At 32.9% G+C, this 19,228-nt stretch overlaps 1 protein-coding gene across 12 annotated transcripts in view; it reads left to right on the top strand.

Annotated features, from left to right (window-relative positions):
- Positions 1 to 19,228, top strand: part of Fer (FER tyrosine kinase) — a 456,651-nt gene that overhangs the window by 71,251 nt on the left and 366,172 nt on the right. For 11 of the 12 annotated variants that reach the window (XR_009228307.1, XM_046460091.2, XM_046460093.2 and 8 more), the window contains one exon: positions 6,849 to 7,115. Coding sequence is in view for 10 of the 12 variants with exons in the window: in XM_046460091.2 (XP_046316047.1) it covers positions 6,909 to 7,115 (207 nt within the window). In the remaining 2 variants the exon portion in view is untranslated. Of the gene's footprint in view, positions 1 to 6,848; positions 7,116 to 15,419; positions 15,570 to 19,228 lie in introns of those variants that run through there. The other variant, XM_058584318.1, reaches the window with a different exon arrangement.

Below are 19,228 nucleotides of genomic sequence, written 5' to 3'. Positions count from 1 at the left end.
GGGGACACCTCATATCCATACCATAGCAGGTTGTCTTCTGTTACCACACTGGTGGTTGGAAAGAACTGAGTTTGGGTGATCTTCCTCTCTCACATGAGGGGGACCCAAGACACCTTGCCTCTGTGTTATTCTACTTATAAGGTTCCAAAGAAGTTTGCCTTATTTCCATATTTCATAGCTCTTCTTTGGTTATTTCTTTTGCTGTTTCTAATGTTCATACTTGTGCTTATTGGGGAAGAGCTGGGCTAAATGGTTTGTGCCATCTTTCTGGAATAGTAGCTGTTTTCCTTTTTGGTTCTATGGCACATAAGCACAAAGGTAAAAAGGTAGGGAGACATTGACTGGAATGGAGTTTGGCTTAGTTGAAGTCTCTTAAGATTTACACTCTTCTAAGATTCCATTAAACATCCTTTAGTCCTAGACTTAAACGTCAGGTGCCAGTCCTCCTAGAGCACTGGAAAGTGGTAAGCCAAGGCTATCCTCCATGCACTCTATATAAAGTACTATTCTGGTATAGAGGGCATTCTCTCTTATTTTTTATATATATATATATATATATATATATATATATTTTTTTTTTTTTTTTTTTTTCCCAGTTTGACCTCTTCATTTTTGTTTGGTTCTCTTCAGATTGGGATATCTGGTATGAATTCTCAGGATTTTGTTAACCATTCTTCCTCAGAATGTCTTCTAGACTAGGTGGAATAGTCATGGGCATGTTGTCATGCTGCCTCGAGCCCCAGAATCTTCTGTTTCTTTGCTTTGAAACCATGCTGTGAAACTTAGGTCATCATATTTGGACTCCTTTATTTGCCAATGAGATATTTGAATTGTTGGTTTTTCTTAAACATAATTATTATTATTTATACCAGTTATTGATGGTAAATTCTGAGGGACTGCTTCATGAAACTGATTTTACCCACAGTTCCAATAAAGACTTTTCATCTCTCACCTTTAAGCAATTGACTCTCCAATATGGGTTTTTAGCCTTAATGTTTTACAGATAGGTTTATTTCTAGTTAAAATGAATATATTTTCCTTACAGTAACTCTATATTTTTATTCCTATTAATATTTTCACCATTCTTTAGTATTAATATCTTAAAGTTTTTCTTGGATCATCTCTTTTGTTCCTTAATCCTTTTACCAGATAAAGGCTCTTTCATCTTAATTCACACCGACATTGTCAATTCTGGATCCTCATTTCTCAAGCTGTATTGCTATAACAGCTTCTTAACTTGCCTTCTTATGTCTCATTTTCTTTCTTTTTTTATCTTCAAGCAGTGTTATACCTGGCTGACAGATCAAAATCTATTTCTCTCTTTCCCTTTCTTGAACTATAGCACACCCACAGAAAAGGTACAAATCACACATGCTTAGTTTAATGGATTTTTACACACTGCACATACTTGTATAACTAACATTGGCAAATTAATCTTTTTAAAATGTCTTGTTTATGACTTAATTCCAGGAGTTTGAGCTTTGTGAGTCTCCTGAGCAGAGGAATGGCAGGAGACAGATTGGCACACTGTCTCCCACTGCTTGCCATATAAGTTTGATTTTGGAGACATTTCATTTTTTACTTGACCTCAAATTCACTTTTGTTGCCCCATACTGATTCTACTCCTGAAATATATTTCCCTTATGACTTTTACATTCTAACTCACAGTATTATCTCAGCTTAGCTCAAATCTTGCCATTTCTAGTAAATTTTCTGGACAATTTCAGCTTGCATTATTCTCAACTTTTTGTCTTCAAAAATTCTTTATTTTTTGAATAGGTAATATCAATGCATTTACTTAGAACAAAATTCATATGTTCAAAGGAATATACAATGACAAATTTCCTTCCCATTCTTGTCCCCAGCCTACTATTTGTTCTTGTAGAAATATTTTATATACTTACAAGCAAAATGAATGTTACTTTTTTCCTCTTTTATACAAAGTTAGCATACTAAGTTCTGTATCTTTCTTTTCTGTCTAGTAATTCTTCAAGATAGTTCCATATCAATTTACCAATATTTCCTTAATTTTTATTAGGACTGTATGATATTAGAAACACATATGGTTGTGAACATTGGGCACTGAACACATTCACAGTCTATGATTGAATTGCACCCCTGGAATTATTGAACTATAATCAAATGCAGCCTGCTTAATGGTGGATATTTAAATATTTCTAGTTTTTTTTTTTAAATTGCAAACACTGTTACAATGAATAGTTATTTGATTCTATGGGATAATTATTTGGAGCATATCCTTCTATTAAGTTCTTAAGTATGTGTAATAACTATCAGTCTAACAATTATATATATTCTTAATTTATTAAAGAATTTTAAAAAATTTTGTAATTTTTTTATTACTTAAAGAGAGGTACCATATACTAAGTTATCTTATCCACACTCTAACCTTAGGATGGGCTGGAGTGTTTCCCAGATTCTGCCAGATTCTGTTTTCCTTCAGTGCTTTCACAATCTTTCTGAAGTTCTTGATAATGAAAGAAAGTAATTGTTATCCAGATGCATTTAGAAGCAGAGATGATATTTATGCTGAGTTATAGAATAAAATGAATTGTTATCTCAGCTTTAAGTGTTTTTTAAAAAATGAAATAGTTTACCTTTCTTTGCCCTCAAAATATGATCCTATTCTGTTGAAAACATGGAATGAGATCGAATATCTCCACTCAGACTTTGTTGAGTTAGTGTCAGGTAAAATAACAGAAAAATGTTCATTGTAAATTTTTGTGACCCATAAAAGATACAATATGTCAAAAATCAATCCATCTCCCTTCCTCCCCGAACCCCTCCCTCCCTCCCTCCCTCCTTTCCTTCTATCCTTCCTTCTTTCTTTCCTTCCTTCCTTCCTCCCTTCCTCTGGAATCCTGTGCTTCACATATGGTAAGTAGGCAAGCACTCTACCACAGTGTTATGCCCCCAGCCCCCAAGAATTTTTTAAAAAGCCATTGCATACAGAATTCAAAAACTGGGGGCTGAGGATGTAGCTCAGTGGTAGAGTTCAATCATCAGCACCACAAAAACAAAACAAAACAAAAAGGGAATCATCCTATTTGATATTAAAGTGAATCAGTCAATTGATTTCTAATGATTCAAGTTTCATTTAGTGTCTTGGTTGCTACTTTGTAAACACTAATGAAATGGAATTTTTCACAACTTTAAATTTTTTCTACTTAGCTGATATTTCATAAAACTGGACAGCTTTTAATTGGGAAAAAATTGTAAATTATTCTCTAGTTAGGAAATCCTCATTTTTTACCATGTCTTTAGATGAAATCACTGAGGTAAGGGAGAGAAACCCCTTCTAGTTTTTCTGCGTAGCTTAGAGAATATCAGCTGAATTAAGAGAAAATTGACTTTTGGTATGGACGACTTAGAATTAGACATAGAAGGTGTGTTTTTACATTTCTTCTGTCTCTGACAGATTCAATGACTGAAATTCTAGGAAACTGGAGGACAAAATACTTTCTACCATAGTTTTCAGAATTTATAGTGGACAAGGAGGATATTTTGGGAAAGTTTATAACAACTGACCAGTAGGTGATCATTAAGTTATGCTGTAGTGATTTTTAAAACAAGTGTTTTTTAAAACAAGTTTTTAAAGTTATAACTATAGTTCATTTTATTAGTCCATTTTCTGTTGCCAGTATTGTAATGCCAGAAAATGGGTGAATTTATAAAGAATTTATAAAGAGGTTAATTTTGATTCAGGGTTCTAAAGGTTCAAAGTCAATAGGCCATATCTGGTAACGGCCTTCTTGTGGTGCAAGGCATCACATGGCAAGAGATAGGGTGTGTGTGTGTATGTGTGTGTGTGTGTGTGTGTGTGTACACATGTTTTCTGGCTTCTTTCTCTCTTATAAAGCCAACAGGATTCCATCATGGGGCTCCACCCTAATGACCTTAATTGATCCTAATTACCTTTCAAAGTTCCAACATCTAAACATCACAGTCTATTAATTTTCCACTTTTGTGACATCTCACAAAGGTGATTACATTTTAACAAATGAAGTCTTGGGTTCTACCTTAGACAAATCATAGTGTTAACATACTAAGGAATTCACCCATTGAAACTACAGTTCAGTTGTTTTTAGTACATTCGCAGAATTGAGCAATCATTATTTCAATCAGTTTTCATTATCACAAAAGGGAGTCCAGTTCCTCTTAGCTGTAACTCTGTATTTCCCCCAAGTTTAACAACCTCAGGCAATCACTAATCTTTCTATCTCTAAATTTACCTTTTTGGAAATTTCTTGTAGAAGAATTATACAATATGTGGTCTTTTGTGTCTGGCTTTCTTCATTTAGCAAAATGTTTTCAAGGTTCGTCCATATTGTATCCTGTACCAATATGTCATTCCTTTTCTTTGCCAGATAATATTCTATTATATGAATATGATCATATTTTAATTATCCACTCATCAATGATGAGTATTTGGGTTGTTTTCACTTTGTGGCTATAGAATGATGTTGTTTCATACATTAATGTAAAAGTGTGCATGTAGATATTTTATTTGTTTTAAAATATGGTACTGGACATAGAACTTGGGGCCTTGTATATGGTAAGCTTTAACACTGAGCTGCGTCTCCTGGCCCCATAAACACGTTTTAATTTCACTTGAGTATATACCAATAAGTAGAATTTCTGGATCATATGGCAACACTGTTTTATCATTTGAGGAACTGCCAAATTGTAGTGGCCTTACCAGTTTACATTTTAGTAGTAGAGCATTAACTTCTAATTTCTTAACAGTCTTTCCAACAATCATTTTTATGTCTTTATTGATTATTATAGGTATCGAGTGGTACAAATTACTATCACATTGAAATTTTGATTTGCATTTTTTAATGGCTAATATTATGGAATATTTTTTCATGTGCTTTTTGGGCATTGTATGTTTTCTTTGGTAAAATCAAAGATCTTTTGCTCATTTTAATTGGTTTGTCTTTTTATTATTAATTTATAAGGATTCTCTACATAGTTCAGATAAAGACCCTTTATCAAATATATGATTTGCAAATATTTTTTGCCCATTCTTTGGATATTCTTTACTTTCTTGATGTTGTGCTTTGAAGCACAGAAATTTTTAATTTTGATGAAATCTAATTTATGTATATATATTTTGCTGTGCTTATGCTTTTGTTGTATCTAAGAAACCATTGCCTAAGCCAAGGTTACAAAAATTTACACCTATATTTTCTTTTGAGTGTTTTATACTTTTAGCTCTGAAATTTAGATCTGTGGTTCATTTAGAGTTAATTTTTGTGTATGCATCATTCTTTTTTTTTTTTTTTTTGCCTGTGGAAATCTAGCTGTCCCTGTACCCCTCTGTTGAGGGTACTTTTTGTTCTTATTGAATAGACTCATAGAAAATCATTTTCCCTTAAGTGTGAAGATTTATCTGGGCCCACTACTCCATTGATCTCTATGACTGGCCATATGTTTATATTTATTATCTTGAGTACCGAAGCTTCTTAGAAAGTTTTGAAATCAGAAAAAGTAAGTCTTGCAACTTTGTTCCTTTTTCTGGGACTTTTTTGATAATTATTCTGTTTCCCTTATTATCATATGTATTTTGTGTTGTCTTGTCTATCTTGCAGAAATACTGGCTGAGATGTCAATATAAATTATGTCAAGTTTGTAGTTTTAGTTAGGAAGGCTTGCTTTCTTAACAATATTAACTTAAAAAATTTTTTTTGAACATTAGTCAGTTTATTTGGGTCTTCGAAATTTTCTCTCAACAATGTTTTCTGGTTTTATAGTTTTAAGAGTATAAGTTTTGGGGCTTGGGTTGTGGCTCAGAGTTAGAGCGCTCACCTAGCATGTGTGAGGCACTGGGTTTGATCCTCAGCGCCACATATAGTAAAATCAAGACATCGTGTCCACCTATATCTAAAAGATTTTTTAAAAAAGAGTATAGGTTTTACATTTAAAAATATTTATTTCTAGGGGCTGGGGCTGTGGCTCAGTAGTAGCACACTTACCTGGCATGTATGAGGCACTGGGTTCGATTCTTAGCACCACATAAAAATGAATAAGTAAAGATCTATCATCAACTAAAAATAAAAAAAATTTCTAAATTTTGTTATGCTGTTGTAAATAGTATTTTTTTAATTTTATTTTTGACTTGTCATTGGTATACAGAAATATAAGTGATTTTTGATGTTTATCTTATATCTTATACAAAATTCATTTATTAGTTTTCTTTTTTGTTTTAGTTGTAGATGGACACAGTACCTTTATTTTATTTTATTTATTTTTATGTGGTGCTGAGGATTAAACCCGGTACCTCACATGTCCTAGGCAAGCACTCTACTGCCCAGCCACAACCCCAGCCCTCTTTTAATTTTTGTTTAGTTGTAGGTGGACACAATATATTTGTTTTATCTATCTATTTATCTGTCTGTCTATCTATCTATTTTTTTTAATGCAGTGCTAAGGATTGAACCCAGTGCCTCAGGCATGCAAGGCAAGCACCCTACCACTGAGCCACAAACCCAGCCCTTATTTATTAGTTCTACTACTTTTTTGTTGCATTCCTTAAGGTTTTCTGTATATAATATGATGTCATCTGCAAATAAAATAGTTTTACTTCTTCCTTTCTAATCCAAATTTTAAACTTTGTATTTATGTAATGTACAGAGTCTCCAGTATGATACTGAATGGATATCAGTAATAGAGTGGACATCCTTTTCTGACATTTGGGAGAAAGCATTCAGTTGTTGTGATTTTTCTTTTATTTTTTAATCCCTAAGAGGAATGGGCCATAGCTTTGCTTTGAAGACTGTTTTCCTTGATTTAAGATTTTTTTATTTTTTTTATTTTTACTTACACAGATATGTGCTGATTAGAAGGCTCACTTGTGCAGTGTGGAGGATAAGCAGTGCCTTACAAAAATGGGGTTTGGGAGTGACCTGAAGAACTCACATGAAGCTGTGTTAAAATTACAAGACTGGGAATTACGATTGCTGGAAACAGTGAAGAAATTTATGGCTCTGAGGATAAAAAGTGATAAAGAATATGCATCTTCTTTACAGAACCTTTGTAATCAAGTTGATAAGGAAAGTACTGTCCAAATGAATTATGTCAGCAATGTGTCCAAGGTAAGAATAATAATTTTATCACTTGTTATTTATAGCCTCACAGTTGTCCTTAAAGCAAATAGATCATATTATTGAATAAGCATATCCAAGTCTGCCTGTAGTGTTCTAAGTTTTCTCTGAATACTATTTTAGCTGCATCCAGGAAATTTTACATGCTTATTTGAATTTTCCTTCCTGTTCAGAACATGTCTTAATGTTTTTTGACTCACATTCTTTCAAAGTCTTTTATTTAATTTACAAATATTTGTTTTTTCCAGATACCTTTTTGTTATTCATTTTGAATTTAGTACCACTGTTTTTCTAAGAGCTTATTTTTAATAGCTTGAATGTTTTTAAATTTGTGAATATTTGCCTTTGATCAAGAATATGACCTGTCTTGGTAAATATTTCATGCACCTTTCTTAAGAATATGTATTCTGTGTTGTTGGTTGTAGTATTCCATAGATAGCGGTAGGTCAAGATGGTTTTTAGGGGTGTTCAGTTCTTTTAGTTCTGTTTCACTCAGTGTTTTCAAGAGAAACAGAATCAATGGGACGTATATTTACATAGATGCGTAACAAGGTATTTATTATGGAAATAAAGAAGCCCCACAGGCTGGAGAATCAGGACAGCTGGTGATGTTGGAAGGTCTGTGAATCAGGGGAGCTGGTAACACTCAATCTGAGGCCAAAGACCTGAAAACCTGGGAAGGCATTGGCATTAATCCCAGAGTAGAAAGGTCCCATAACCTGGAGTTCAGATGTCAAGGGCAGAGGCAAATATATGTCTCATCTCCAGAAGAGTAGTGAACTTGCCTTTCCTTGTCCTTTTTGTTCTAGTTCACTCCCTATGAATTCTCCTCCTCACTTTGGTAGGGACTGATTTTTATTCAGTTGACTGATTGAAATGCTAATCTCTTCCAGAGACACCTTCCCAGACCCAGATAATGCTTTACCAGCTATTTCAGCATCCTTTGTTGACCCAAATGGACATAAAATTAACTGTCCCAGTTTCTTTACTCAGTTTTGACCATCTGTTCCACCAATTATTGAGAGGGGTGAATTTTGAAATTTCTGATTATAATTATATGAATTTGTTTCTACTTGCAGTTTAATCAGTTTTACTTTTATTTTGAATATGTTTAATTTTGTGCTTAAGTTTAAAATTATGACTTCTTGAGAAATCAGTTTGTTTATTAGGTGAAAAATGTTTAGGATTTTAATGTTTTCCTTGTCAACTGATTTTCTTTATTAGTGTGAAATTAACTTGATTTCTGGTAATATTCTTTGCTGTAAAATCTACTCTGATATTATTATAATAACTTCAGCTTTCTTTTGATTAATATTTACATGGTATGTATTTTCATCACATTTGGTTGCTATAGAGTAGATTCTTGTATGTAGCATACAGTTGTCTTACTTTGTTCCTTAATATGAAAAATCACTGTCATTTAATTATTAAGTTTAGACTGTTTTCATGTAAATTGATTATTGATATGATTAGGTTGAAATTTATCATTTTTACCATTTATTTTCTCTTGGTTCTATCTGCTCTTTCTTTCCTCTTATTTTCCTTTTTCTCCCCTTCTTGTGGATTTTTAAAAAAATATTTTAAATTTAAAAGTAAATTTATTTTTAACTTAAAAAACCCCACAAAAATTATACTTTAAATTTAGGGTTATCATGTGATAATTTTGATACATTTATACTTTGCATTGTTTAAATCAGGTTAAAAATATCTCCTCAAACATTTATTTCCTTATAGTTATAAACACTTGAAGTTCTTTCTTCTAGTTTTTTAAAAATCTACAGTACATTATTGTTATCTATAGTCACTCAATAGTGCAGTAGCACACCAGAAATCTTAATCCTGTCTAGCTGATCCACCTTTTTCCATTTCTCCCCCCCTTACTCTCTACCCAGTCTCTACTTCTACTCTCAGCTTTTCTGATTTCACATACAAGTGAGCTCATACAGTACTGGTGCCTGGGTTTTTTTCACTTAACATAATGATCTCCAGTTCTATCCATGTTGTCACAAATGACAAGATTTCATCCTTTTAATGGCTGAATAGTATTCCATTGTATATATGTACCACATTTTCTTTATCCATTCATTAGTTTATGGACACTTAAGTTGTTCCCAATTTTTGGCTATTGTGAATAGTGCTGCAGAGAACATGGGAGTGCAGGTATCTCTTCAACATACTAATTTCGTTTCCTTTGGATATATGCCCAGTGGAGGAATTGCTGGATTGTATGCTAGTTCAGTTTTTAACTTTTTGAGGAACCTATATGCTGTTTTCTGTAATGTTTATACTAATTTACTTTTTCACTACAGTGTGCAGTGTTTCTTTTTATCCACATCCTTACCAGCACTTCTTTTGTCTTTTTGACAATGGCCATTCTGACTGGGGTTAGGTGATATTGTAGTTTTGATTTGTGTTTCCCTAATGATCAATGATGTTGAGCATTTTTTTCATACACTTAATGTCTATTACTCATTTTTAAGCCAGGGTTTTGTTTTGTTGTTGTTGAGATTTTTGAGTTCCTGACATATTCTGGAGATTAATCCTGTGTCAGATGTATAGTTTACAGGTTTTTTTAATTCCATTCTGTAGACTGTGTCTTTACTCTGTTTATTGTTTCCTCTTCTGTGCAGAAGTTTTTAGGTTTGATATAACCTCAATTGTCAATTTTTGATTTTGTTTTCTATGCTTTAGAGTCTTGTCTAAAAAATCCTTGCCCTTTCAATGTCCTGAAGCATTTCTCTAATGTTTTCTTCTAGTAGTTTCCTACTATCGCACCTTACATTTAAGTCTTCAATCCATTTTGAGATGCTTTTTCTAACCAGTGAATGATAGGGTCTAGTTTCATTCTCCTTCATGTGGCTGTCCAATTGCTTTAGCACCATTTGTTGAAGAGACTGTCCTTTATCTACTATGTGTTCTTAAAATCTTTGTTGAGAATCAGTGGGCTCTCCATGTGTGGGTTTATTTCTAGGGTCTCTATCTTCTTCCATTTGTCTGTGTCTATTTTTATGCCAAGACCATGCTGTTTTAATTACTACAGCTTTCAAGTATATTTTGATGTCAGGGTGTGTGATGCCTCCTTTTTGTTCTTTTTGCTCATGACTGCTTTGTCTGTTTGGATCTTTTGTAGTTATATACAGATTTTAGATTTTTTTTTCAAGTTTTATAAAGAACATCATTGATATTTTGATGGGGATTGCATTGAATCTGTATTTTAAAAATTATTTTTATCTCCTTTGTTATATTGTTACCTCTAACTTTTTCATTCATGGTTTCTTTAGCATTTATGGTACATATCTCTAACTTACTGAAAAATCTGTTTTGTAATATGTAGAACCTCAACTATGATAATAGTATTTTTACATCAGTATTATTTCCATTTCTCTTTACCTGTCTTTTGTGCTCTTATTCTCATACCTTTCAATATTATAAACCCCACAATATAGTATTGTTATTGCTTTTAATAGTTGATTACCTTTTGGATAATTTAAATAAAAACGTAAGTCTTTATATTTATTTACTTAGTTACCATTTGTGATCCTTTTCATTTCTTTGTGTATATCCAGGGGTTTTTTTCCTGGTATCATTTTGTTTTTGCATGAAGGACTTTCTTTAACATTTATTATAGTGTAGGCCTGCTGGTAATGGATTTTTTTCAGGTTTTGAACTTGTAAAAATATGTTGTTTTTGTTTTTGAGAACAATTTTAACTGTGTATAGAAATCTACTTTTTTTTTTCAATATTTTAAAGATGTTGCTATATTGTCATCTTGCATTATTTCTGGAAAATTTGCATCTAATCTTTTCCCTCTCTAGCTCTGCTTATGATTTTTTTCATTGTTAGTGCTTTTAAGCAATTCATGCGTAACTTCATGTTTCTTTATGCTTTTTGTGCTGTGGATTTGACTTTCTTGGACTTGAGGCTTATAGTTTTTATTGACTTCAGAAAAATTTCAGGTATTATTAACAATTTTTGTTTTATTCTTTATTTTCCTCTTGGGGAACTCCAGTTACATGTACATTTGGCTATTTAAAGTTGCCCCAAAGTTTGCTGATGCTGTGTTATTTATTTTTCTGTATTCTCTTAGCATTCCATTGTATTTAGTTTTATTATTCTCTCATTCCCTTGACTAATTTTATTTTTATTCAGTGTCTTATTTGTTGTTAATTCTACCTCGTGTATTTTTCATGTCAAACATTTTGCGTCTTTGGTTTCCTTTCATAACCTTATTCATGAGGTGAACTTTGTCTCTTTCTGACTCCTCCTCTTAAAGCAGAGTCACTGTCTCCCACGTCTTCTCTTCTGCTTGCATCATTTCTTGTTTTACCAACGTTTAAATTTAAATTCTATCAATGGACCATTCATTCATTTTCTTGTATTTGCCAAAACTTACCTCTTTCTTTTGCCCCATGTCTGTTTTGTAAGGTGGAGGAATTGGAGAGATCAAGTAGAATCAAGTAGTTGAGCCATTTTTTGGTTAAAGATGAGTGAGTCAACCAATAGTATAGCATAGAGGAAACAGTGACAAACCCACATAAATACAATTATCTCATACTAGACAAAGGTGCCGAAAACATTTTTGGAGAAAAGATAGCCCTTCAACAAATAGTGCTGGGAAAACTGGAAATCCATATGCAGCAAAATGAAATTAAGCCCCTATCTCTCACCATGCACAAAACTCAACTCAAAGTGGATTAAGGACCTAGGAATTAAACCAGAGACCTTGCACCTAATAGCAGAAAAAGTAGGCCCAAATCTTCATCATGTCGGATTAGGTCCCCACTTCCTTAATGAAGACTCCTAATATACAAGAATTAAAACCAGGAATTAATAAATGGGATGGATTCAAACTGAAAAGCTTCTTCTCAACAAAAGAAACATTCATGAGGTGAAAAGAGAGCCTACAGAATGGGAGCAAATTTTTACCACAGGCACATCAGATAAAGCATTAACCTTTAGGTTCTATAAAGAACTCAAAAAACTTAACACCAAAAAACCCCAAATAACCAATCAATAAATGGGCTAAGAAACTGAACAGATACTTCTCAGAAGATGATATACAATCGATCAACAAATATATGAAAAATTTTGAACATCTCTAGCAATTCGAAAAATGCAAATAAAAGCTACTCTAAGATTTCATCTCATTCCAGTCAGAATGGCAGTTATTAAGCATACAAACAATAATAAGTGTTGGCGAGGATGTGGGGGAAAAGGCATACTCATACATTGCTGGTGGAACTGCAAATTGGTGCAACCAGTTGAGAAAGTAGTATAGAGATTTCTTGGAAAACTTGGAATGGAACCACCATTTGACCCAGCTATCCCACTTCCTGGTTTGTACCCAAAGGACTTAAAAGTGGCATACTTTAGTGACACAGCCACATCAATGTTTATAGTAGCACAATTCACAATAGCTAAATTGTGGAATCAACCTAGATGCTCTTCAACAGATGAATGGATAAAGAAACTGTGGTATATATACACAATGGAATATTACTCAATATTAAAAGAGAATAAAGTCATGGCATTTGCAAATAAATGGATGGAGTTGGAGAATATCATGCTAAGTGAAGTAAGCCAATCCCGAAAAACCAAAGGCCAAATGTTCTCTCTGATAAGTGAATGCTGATCCATAATAGGGTATGGGAAGGTGAGAATGGGAGGAATGGAGCAATTTTATAGGGAAAAGGGGAGAGAGAGGAAGGGGGGAAGAGCTTGTGGGTAGAAAGATGGTGAAATGAGATGAACATCATTACCCTAGGTACATGGTGTGACTCTAGTTTGAATACAACCAGAGAAATTAAAAATTGTGCTGCATATGTGTGCTATGAATTGAAATACATTTTGCTGTCATGAATAACAAATTAGAACAAATAAATAAATTAATTTAAAAAAAGATGAGCAAGTTATAAATATCTCCTCTAATTAGATTTTGAATCTTTTTTTTATATCTTCCACGTTCTTACTCAATATGTTTATTATATCCTCTAGTTTCTTGACTTTATGGGATGTATTCATAGTAATTATTTTATTGTTCTCATTTTCCTTCATCTGTATTAATTCTGGATCAGTTTTGATTATGTTTTCTCCTTATTTTGAGTTGCATTTTCTGCATCTGTGTGCCTGATAATCTTTGATTTTGATGCAAGTCAGGCATTATGAATTTTACTTTGTAAGGTACTGGGTTCCTAGAGTTTTATGGGATGTAGTTAAGTTACTTGGAGACAGTTTACTCTTCTTGGTTCTTGCTTTTATCAAGAGATAGGTATAATGTCAGTTTATCTACTGCCTCTGCTGAAGCAAGATCATATTTAGTACTCATAAAGATGCCCTTTACATTGAACTCTGGTTCTTGGGACCTGGTATGATTCTTGACCCCATGTCAAGACTTTTCTCTATAATCCTTTTGGGTGGTATTTCCTAGGTGTTGAGTAGTTTGCTCATACCTTTGAACTTGGTAGTTACCTAAATAATCAAGGGGAAGTCTTTGCAAATCTCCTGAATTTTCTCTTCGTGTACCTTATGCTTCTGTTAAAAAACTCTGTCCTTGTCCCTTTCTCCAGAGCTTTGACTTAAGTCAAAGCTGTGTTCTGAACTTAAGTCTCCTCAACACATGAGTTCTACTTGACTCTTCCTTCCTATGGGTGGCCTCATCATTTTCTCCGTTCTGTGAACTGCAATAATCTTATGGCACAGATTGTTTGTTTATAGTCTCTCAGGATCATAGTCTTTCATTTATTGATATCTGGTGGTTTGTTTTGTTTTGTTTTTGTCATCAATATTGGGGCTTGAACCCAGGGCTTCATACATGCTAGGCAAGTACTCTACTACTGAGATACATCTGGAGTCCTTTTTATTTTTATTTGAGACAGGTAAAGTTGCCTAAGCTCGCTTTGAACTTGCAGTCCTTCTGTCTCAGCCTCACAAATTGCTGGAGTTGTAGGTGTGTGCTACCACATTCTGTGTTCCAGGGTCTTGAGTGCTTTCATTTTTATATTTTTGTTCAGTTGTTAATTTTAGGCAGGAGAATAAATTGGTTCCTGTTTCTCTATTGTGACTGGAAGTGGAAGTCTTACAACTTATGATTTTCTTGTCATTATTTAAAAAAATTAAAACTTCCATAGAGCTTCAAGAATAAAACAAAAACTATGTCCTTCAATTGATTCATTAGTTATTAACATTTTATCATTTTTGTTCTCTTAACAATGTAAATATATATTAGAATTTTTTCATATAAATATATATGTAGTATTTTTTGGACCATTTATGAATTAGTTGAAAATGTCATGGGTCTTTATTTCTAAATACCTGTGCATGTATTTTCAAAGAATGTATCAACTATATAATGATCAAATTATTGCAATTTAGCATTGTCACATATTATTAAAAACACATCCCATATCCTACTTTTGTCATCTATATCACTAATATCTTTTTGGCAACACTTTTTCATCATGATCCAGTGTCTAATATAGAAGAACCCATCTCATTTAGCTGTTATGTCTCTTCAGTGTCTAATATAGAACACAAAAAATGAGAAGTCACACTCTGTGATTTGGCTATTTTTGTTTTTTACTGTAAGTTATTTTGAAATGTGTACATTTTTGTCTTTAATCCTGAGGGCATGGTTTTTGTGTGGTTTTATTTTCCTTTTTGTTCTTCATATTGTTTTTGGAGGAAATGTTGGGAAATGTTTTGGAGGAGACCTAGGTAGTTATTTTTGATTTCAACTACCTGGACTTGGTTTCCCCCTCCATTCTTGAGTAGCACCTTTTGGCATATGTATAGTAGGCTCATCTTGAAACATCCTTTCTATAGTCCTAGAATTAACTCTTTTCCCTCAGTGTCCTTGTTCCTTTTAGTGGAGCATTATGTATTTTCTACATACAGAATTTTTGGTTTCTAATGTATTTTATAATCACAAAGAATGCTGCAGTAAATGCCATTACATGGCTGTAGTTTTGTATTTTTATGGGTATTTTTAGGGTAAATTCCTAGAAATAGAATTCCTTGGTCAAAATATAAATGTGCATGTAGTTTTCTTATATATTGTCAATAAAAATATAAATTTCCCTAATTATCTTATACCATTTTGCATATCCTCCAGAACTAGATGGAGTGTCAGCTTCTTCTAATCAATGTAACAGTGTGTGTTGTCTCACTTTTGAATTTTTGTGATCTGCTGTGATTTTGTTTTATATTTCTCTAAAACTGAGTATAATTAAAATTTTTTCTTTTCTCTCTTTCTCTTTCTTCCTCCCTCCCTCCCTCTCTCCCTCCCTTCTGTGCTAGGAATTGAACCCAGAGTCTTGCACATGTTAGGCAAGTGCTCTACCACCCAGCTACAACCCCTGACCTTTTTATTTTGTTAAGTTGCCTGGATTGGCCTTGATGTTGTGATCCTCCTGATTTAGACTGGGTCCCAAGCAGTGGAGATTACAGGTGTGCATCACCATGTCTGGCTCTTTTCACATATTTAATGGTGATCTTGAACATTTTTTTTTTCTATACTGCAGATCATTTTTACTTTGTAATTTCTTGCTTATCTAGAATTTCACCTGTCTAAATATAGTCAACTCTATTTTTAAATAACTCAGTGATATATATATATATATATATATATATATATATATTCCTCAAATGACACAACTTATATGAAGGCAGATGTTGACTTACCTTTTAAATGCAAAGGGCATGGAAATATTAGCAATATTTATAATATGCCACAGGAGAATAAAAAGGAATGAAAATTGCTTTTTGGAGAATCAGACTTACTGTTAGTAGTTGTACAATACACATATACTATAACTTGAGCCTGTGAAACTAAAGTTTCACCAGTGAATATATTTAAGGCAGTAATTCTTAAGTCTGGCTACAGAGTCAGTTCTGGTACAACATTTAATTTGAAAAGATGAATTTGTTCCTGCACAATATTAAGGAACAATTTGAGCTTTATGTGAATTTTTTCTTACATGTGAAACTGGAGGAAGCAATGGGTGAATGTAGAAAACTACCCAGCTGAACCAAGTTGCTGAGGAATAGATTTCAGGTATATATTTCAGTTCTTTATTAGCTGCCTCTGTTTACTCCTTTGTCATGACCCACACTTATCCATGTGTGGTATTGCAACTTTTTGTGCAATTATAGGTAATTCTTTCTACCACTTTACTGTGACTCACAAGTTATAATCCTTCTAAAATTGACTTTGACAAGCAAACTCCAGATCTTTTCAAGTAAAAGTGCCATGTTTGTTGTAGTAGTTACATATTTTTTAATCACAGTAAGTGTGAAACTGCAAAGTTTTTATTGATTGTCTTTTTTAATGCATCCCTGATTTAATTTTTTGAGTTTAATGCCCGTAACCCTATTTTTCCATAAGCTCTGGAGCTTTAAGTATATGATTTTGCATAACTCAATGATTACTAGGGACACAAATATTTGTTACAGCAGAATTTGTACATTAGAATTGCCTGGAGAGCTTTAAAATATTGATGCTTGGGATCCTATCAAAAGCCTATTAAATCAGAATCTCTATAATAGCTCAAAGATTGGTGTTTTAAATGACTCCCAGTTGTTTCTTATTGCAGTCAGGGTTGTAGGAGTAGGGAAACTATGAAGCTTTGAAGAAAATGCAGAAAGAGAGGCTCTTATGATTGAAGAATATCTAAGGTTTCCTTTGCACTTGTAGTCAAACTTTTGAAAACTTTAGTTTTGGGGAAATTTAATGAGTGTTTTCTAGATTTCTGTATTCCATAAGGACTCAGAGCCTCTAACCTTCTTATGTTAGGCAAACTTAGAATAAAAGCTACTGCTTCAGAGAACCATTAATTTTGAGTTATTGTGTACTGAAGAAACTATGTATTTTTTTTTTTGTAGAATTTTGATGCTTTAAAAAAATTTTAAGCAAGAACAATGAAAACAAGTTGTTGTGGGATACAGTCTGTAGCAAAATTATGACAACTATTATTTAGTTATTTTTCAAGCTTGAGTCATGTTGTTGATTATTTTCAGTGCTTTGCTATAATCATAGCTCCAGTAGTAGTTTGTTCTTTTACTCTATGTCCCAGAATAAGTATATTTTGGTATAAATTACTACCTGTTTACGGAATACTGATTCACCTTACCACAGATCTGTTTGTTCAAAGGTAGAAGGCAAGAAAAGACATGATGTGCTTTTCTAAAAGATATGCATTTCTCCCTATATATAGCTTTTCATTTTTTAAAAATTGAGTATAGAGTTATTTTTTATGACATGTATTCATGTTAGCAAAACTGGTACTATTGACCTCTTTTGGTTTCCTAAGTATGAAATAGTCATTTTAAGATTTATGTTAATTATTGTATAAAGCTGAGATGCTATTTAATGTATGTAACTTATATATATATATATATATATATATATATATATATATATATATATATATGTTATTTTGGAGGAGGAAGGTAGGAGAGAAAAATTTTTTCCAAATTGAATCATTCCTTTTTTTTTAAAAAAAATAAATATGAAATAAATGGAAATAAATGATGCATTTATTTCTAGGAAACATTTTATTTTTGGTCACAAAATAACAGCATCAAAAAATCACATTTAATACCTTAGAAAAACTTTGGAAATAATTTCAGATAAAATCTGTATTTTTATGATATAATATTACTATTATTTATGATACCACTCAAATTTCTGAAAAGTGTTCTAAAATTTATATATCTCAAACCAGTTATATTGTTAACCTAGGCCGTAGGAAAATAGTCATTTTAAGATTTATGTTAATTATTGTATAAAGCTATCTATACAATGTGCTATCTATGTCTTAAGGTAGTCCTGTTTCTAATTATTGAGTATGGTATTGGGTTGGTTATTAAGAAGATGATTTAGCTCTTAATTGTTTTGTTTATGGAGATTTGGGGGGAACCATTATTTTAGTTAGAAACCCAATTACAGTGATAGTCTTCCTTCCTTCCTTCCTTCCTTCCTTCCTTCCTTCCTTGTACTGGGAATAAAACTGAGGGTCTTGCACATGCTAGCAAGCATTCTGCCACTGAGCTACATCACCAACCTTCATTTTCATTTTTATAGCTTTTAACAAAGCATGTCATGTCAAGAATGACACTAATACTGGCCCAGGACTTCTTTCCTTAGATATACTCATGCTACAACAAAGGTGGCCCAAAGAATGCAAGCAGCATTTCCCTTTGGCTTTTGGCCTCTAGTCTGATAATAAAGTACTAAATTAAAGATTAAAGATTACTATGAAATTTGTAACCAATTTAAATGGTACTCTGATTAGTTTAGCTTAGATAGTTAGTTTTAAAGCAGCCTTCAGATACAAGAGCCTTCAGGTTTTCATTCTTTTGTATCCTCCAAGAATCAACTTGTATCAGGTCTAGCACATTAATAAATATATTTGTGTTTGCATCTGAATTCTTCCACTGGTTCACTATGTGACCTTGAACAGATTATTTAACCTCTTTGACATCCATTTTCCATATTTATAAGATGAATACATTTGCTTCATCATATTGGTATAAAGAGAAAATGAGAGAAGCCCTGTGAGTTGGCAGGAGGTTGATGGTATTAAGTAGCAGGAGCAGAGGGTCATTTTGAAAAGTGTGGATAGCTTTAAAGGGGGTAAGGTTAGAAAGAAGTAATGGAGATGATCAACCCCACCTCTCAGTTCTATGTTATAGAGCATATGATGGAATAAACCAGCATTTATTTGATAGAGATTCAGAAAACTGGGTTGTCCTGAATAAATAGCATGGTTTATGAGTAAATGCGGTTTTCTAATTTTTGTTTGCCCAGAAGTTATTTGAGGGGTTAAAAAAAATTAGGGCAGTAGATGAAATGGTTGGTTAGGCTAGAAGAGAAAAGAGAGGGCTTTGCTTTTTAAAGAGATGTTTAGCTGATGGAGCCAATCAGGGAGAATTTGGACATAGAGGAAAGGGAGCGTTAACAGAACTTCTTTAGGACAGGGAAAGGATATGGGATGTAGCATGGTAGAGAGCAGGAGTATCACATGGAAGCTAGAGAAAAAGAAATAGACATCTCCAAGGAACTTAATTGTAATTCATTATTTTCTTTGAAATTTCCAAGTAGTTCA

The sequence above is a fragment of the Marmota monax genome, unplaced genomic scaffold (genome assembly GCF_021218885.2).
Source record: "Marmota monax isolate L192 unplaced genomic scaffold, Marmota_monax_Labrador192_F-V1.1 WCK01_AAM20220418_F8-fsc00006, whole genome shotgun sequence".
In the NCBI taxonomy this organism is placed as follows: domain Eukaryota; kingdom Metazoa; phylum Chordata; class Mammalia; order Rodentia; family Sciuridae; genus Marmota; species Marmota monax.
Note: the sequence above shows the minus strand (reverse complement) of the source record. Positions and strands in the feature narration are given on the sequence as shown.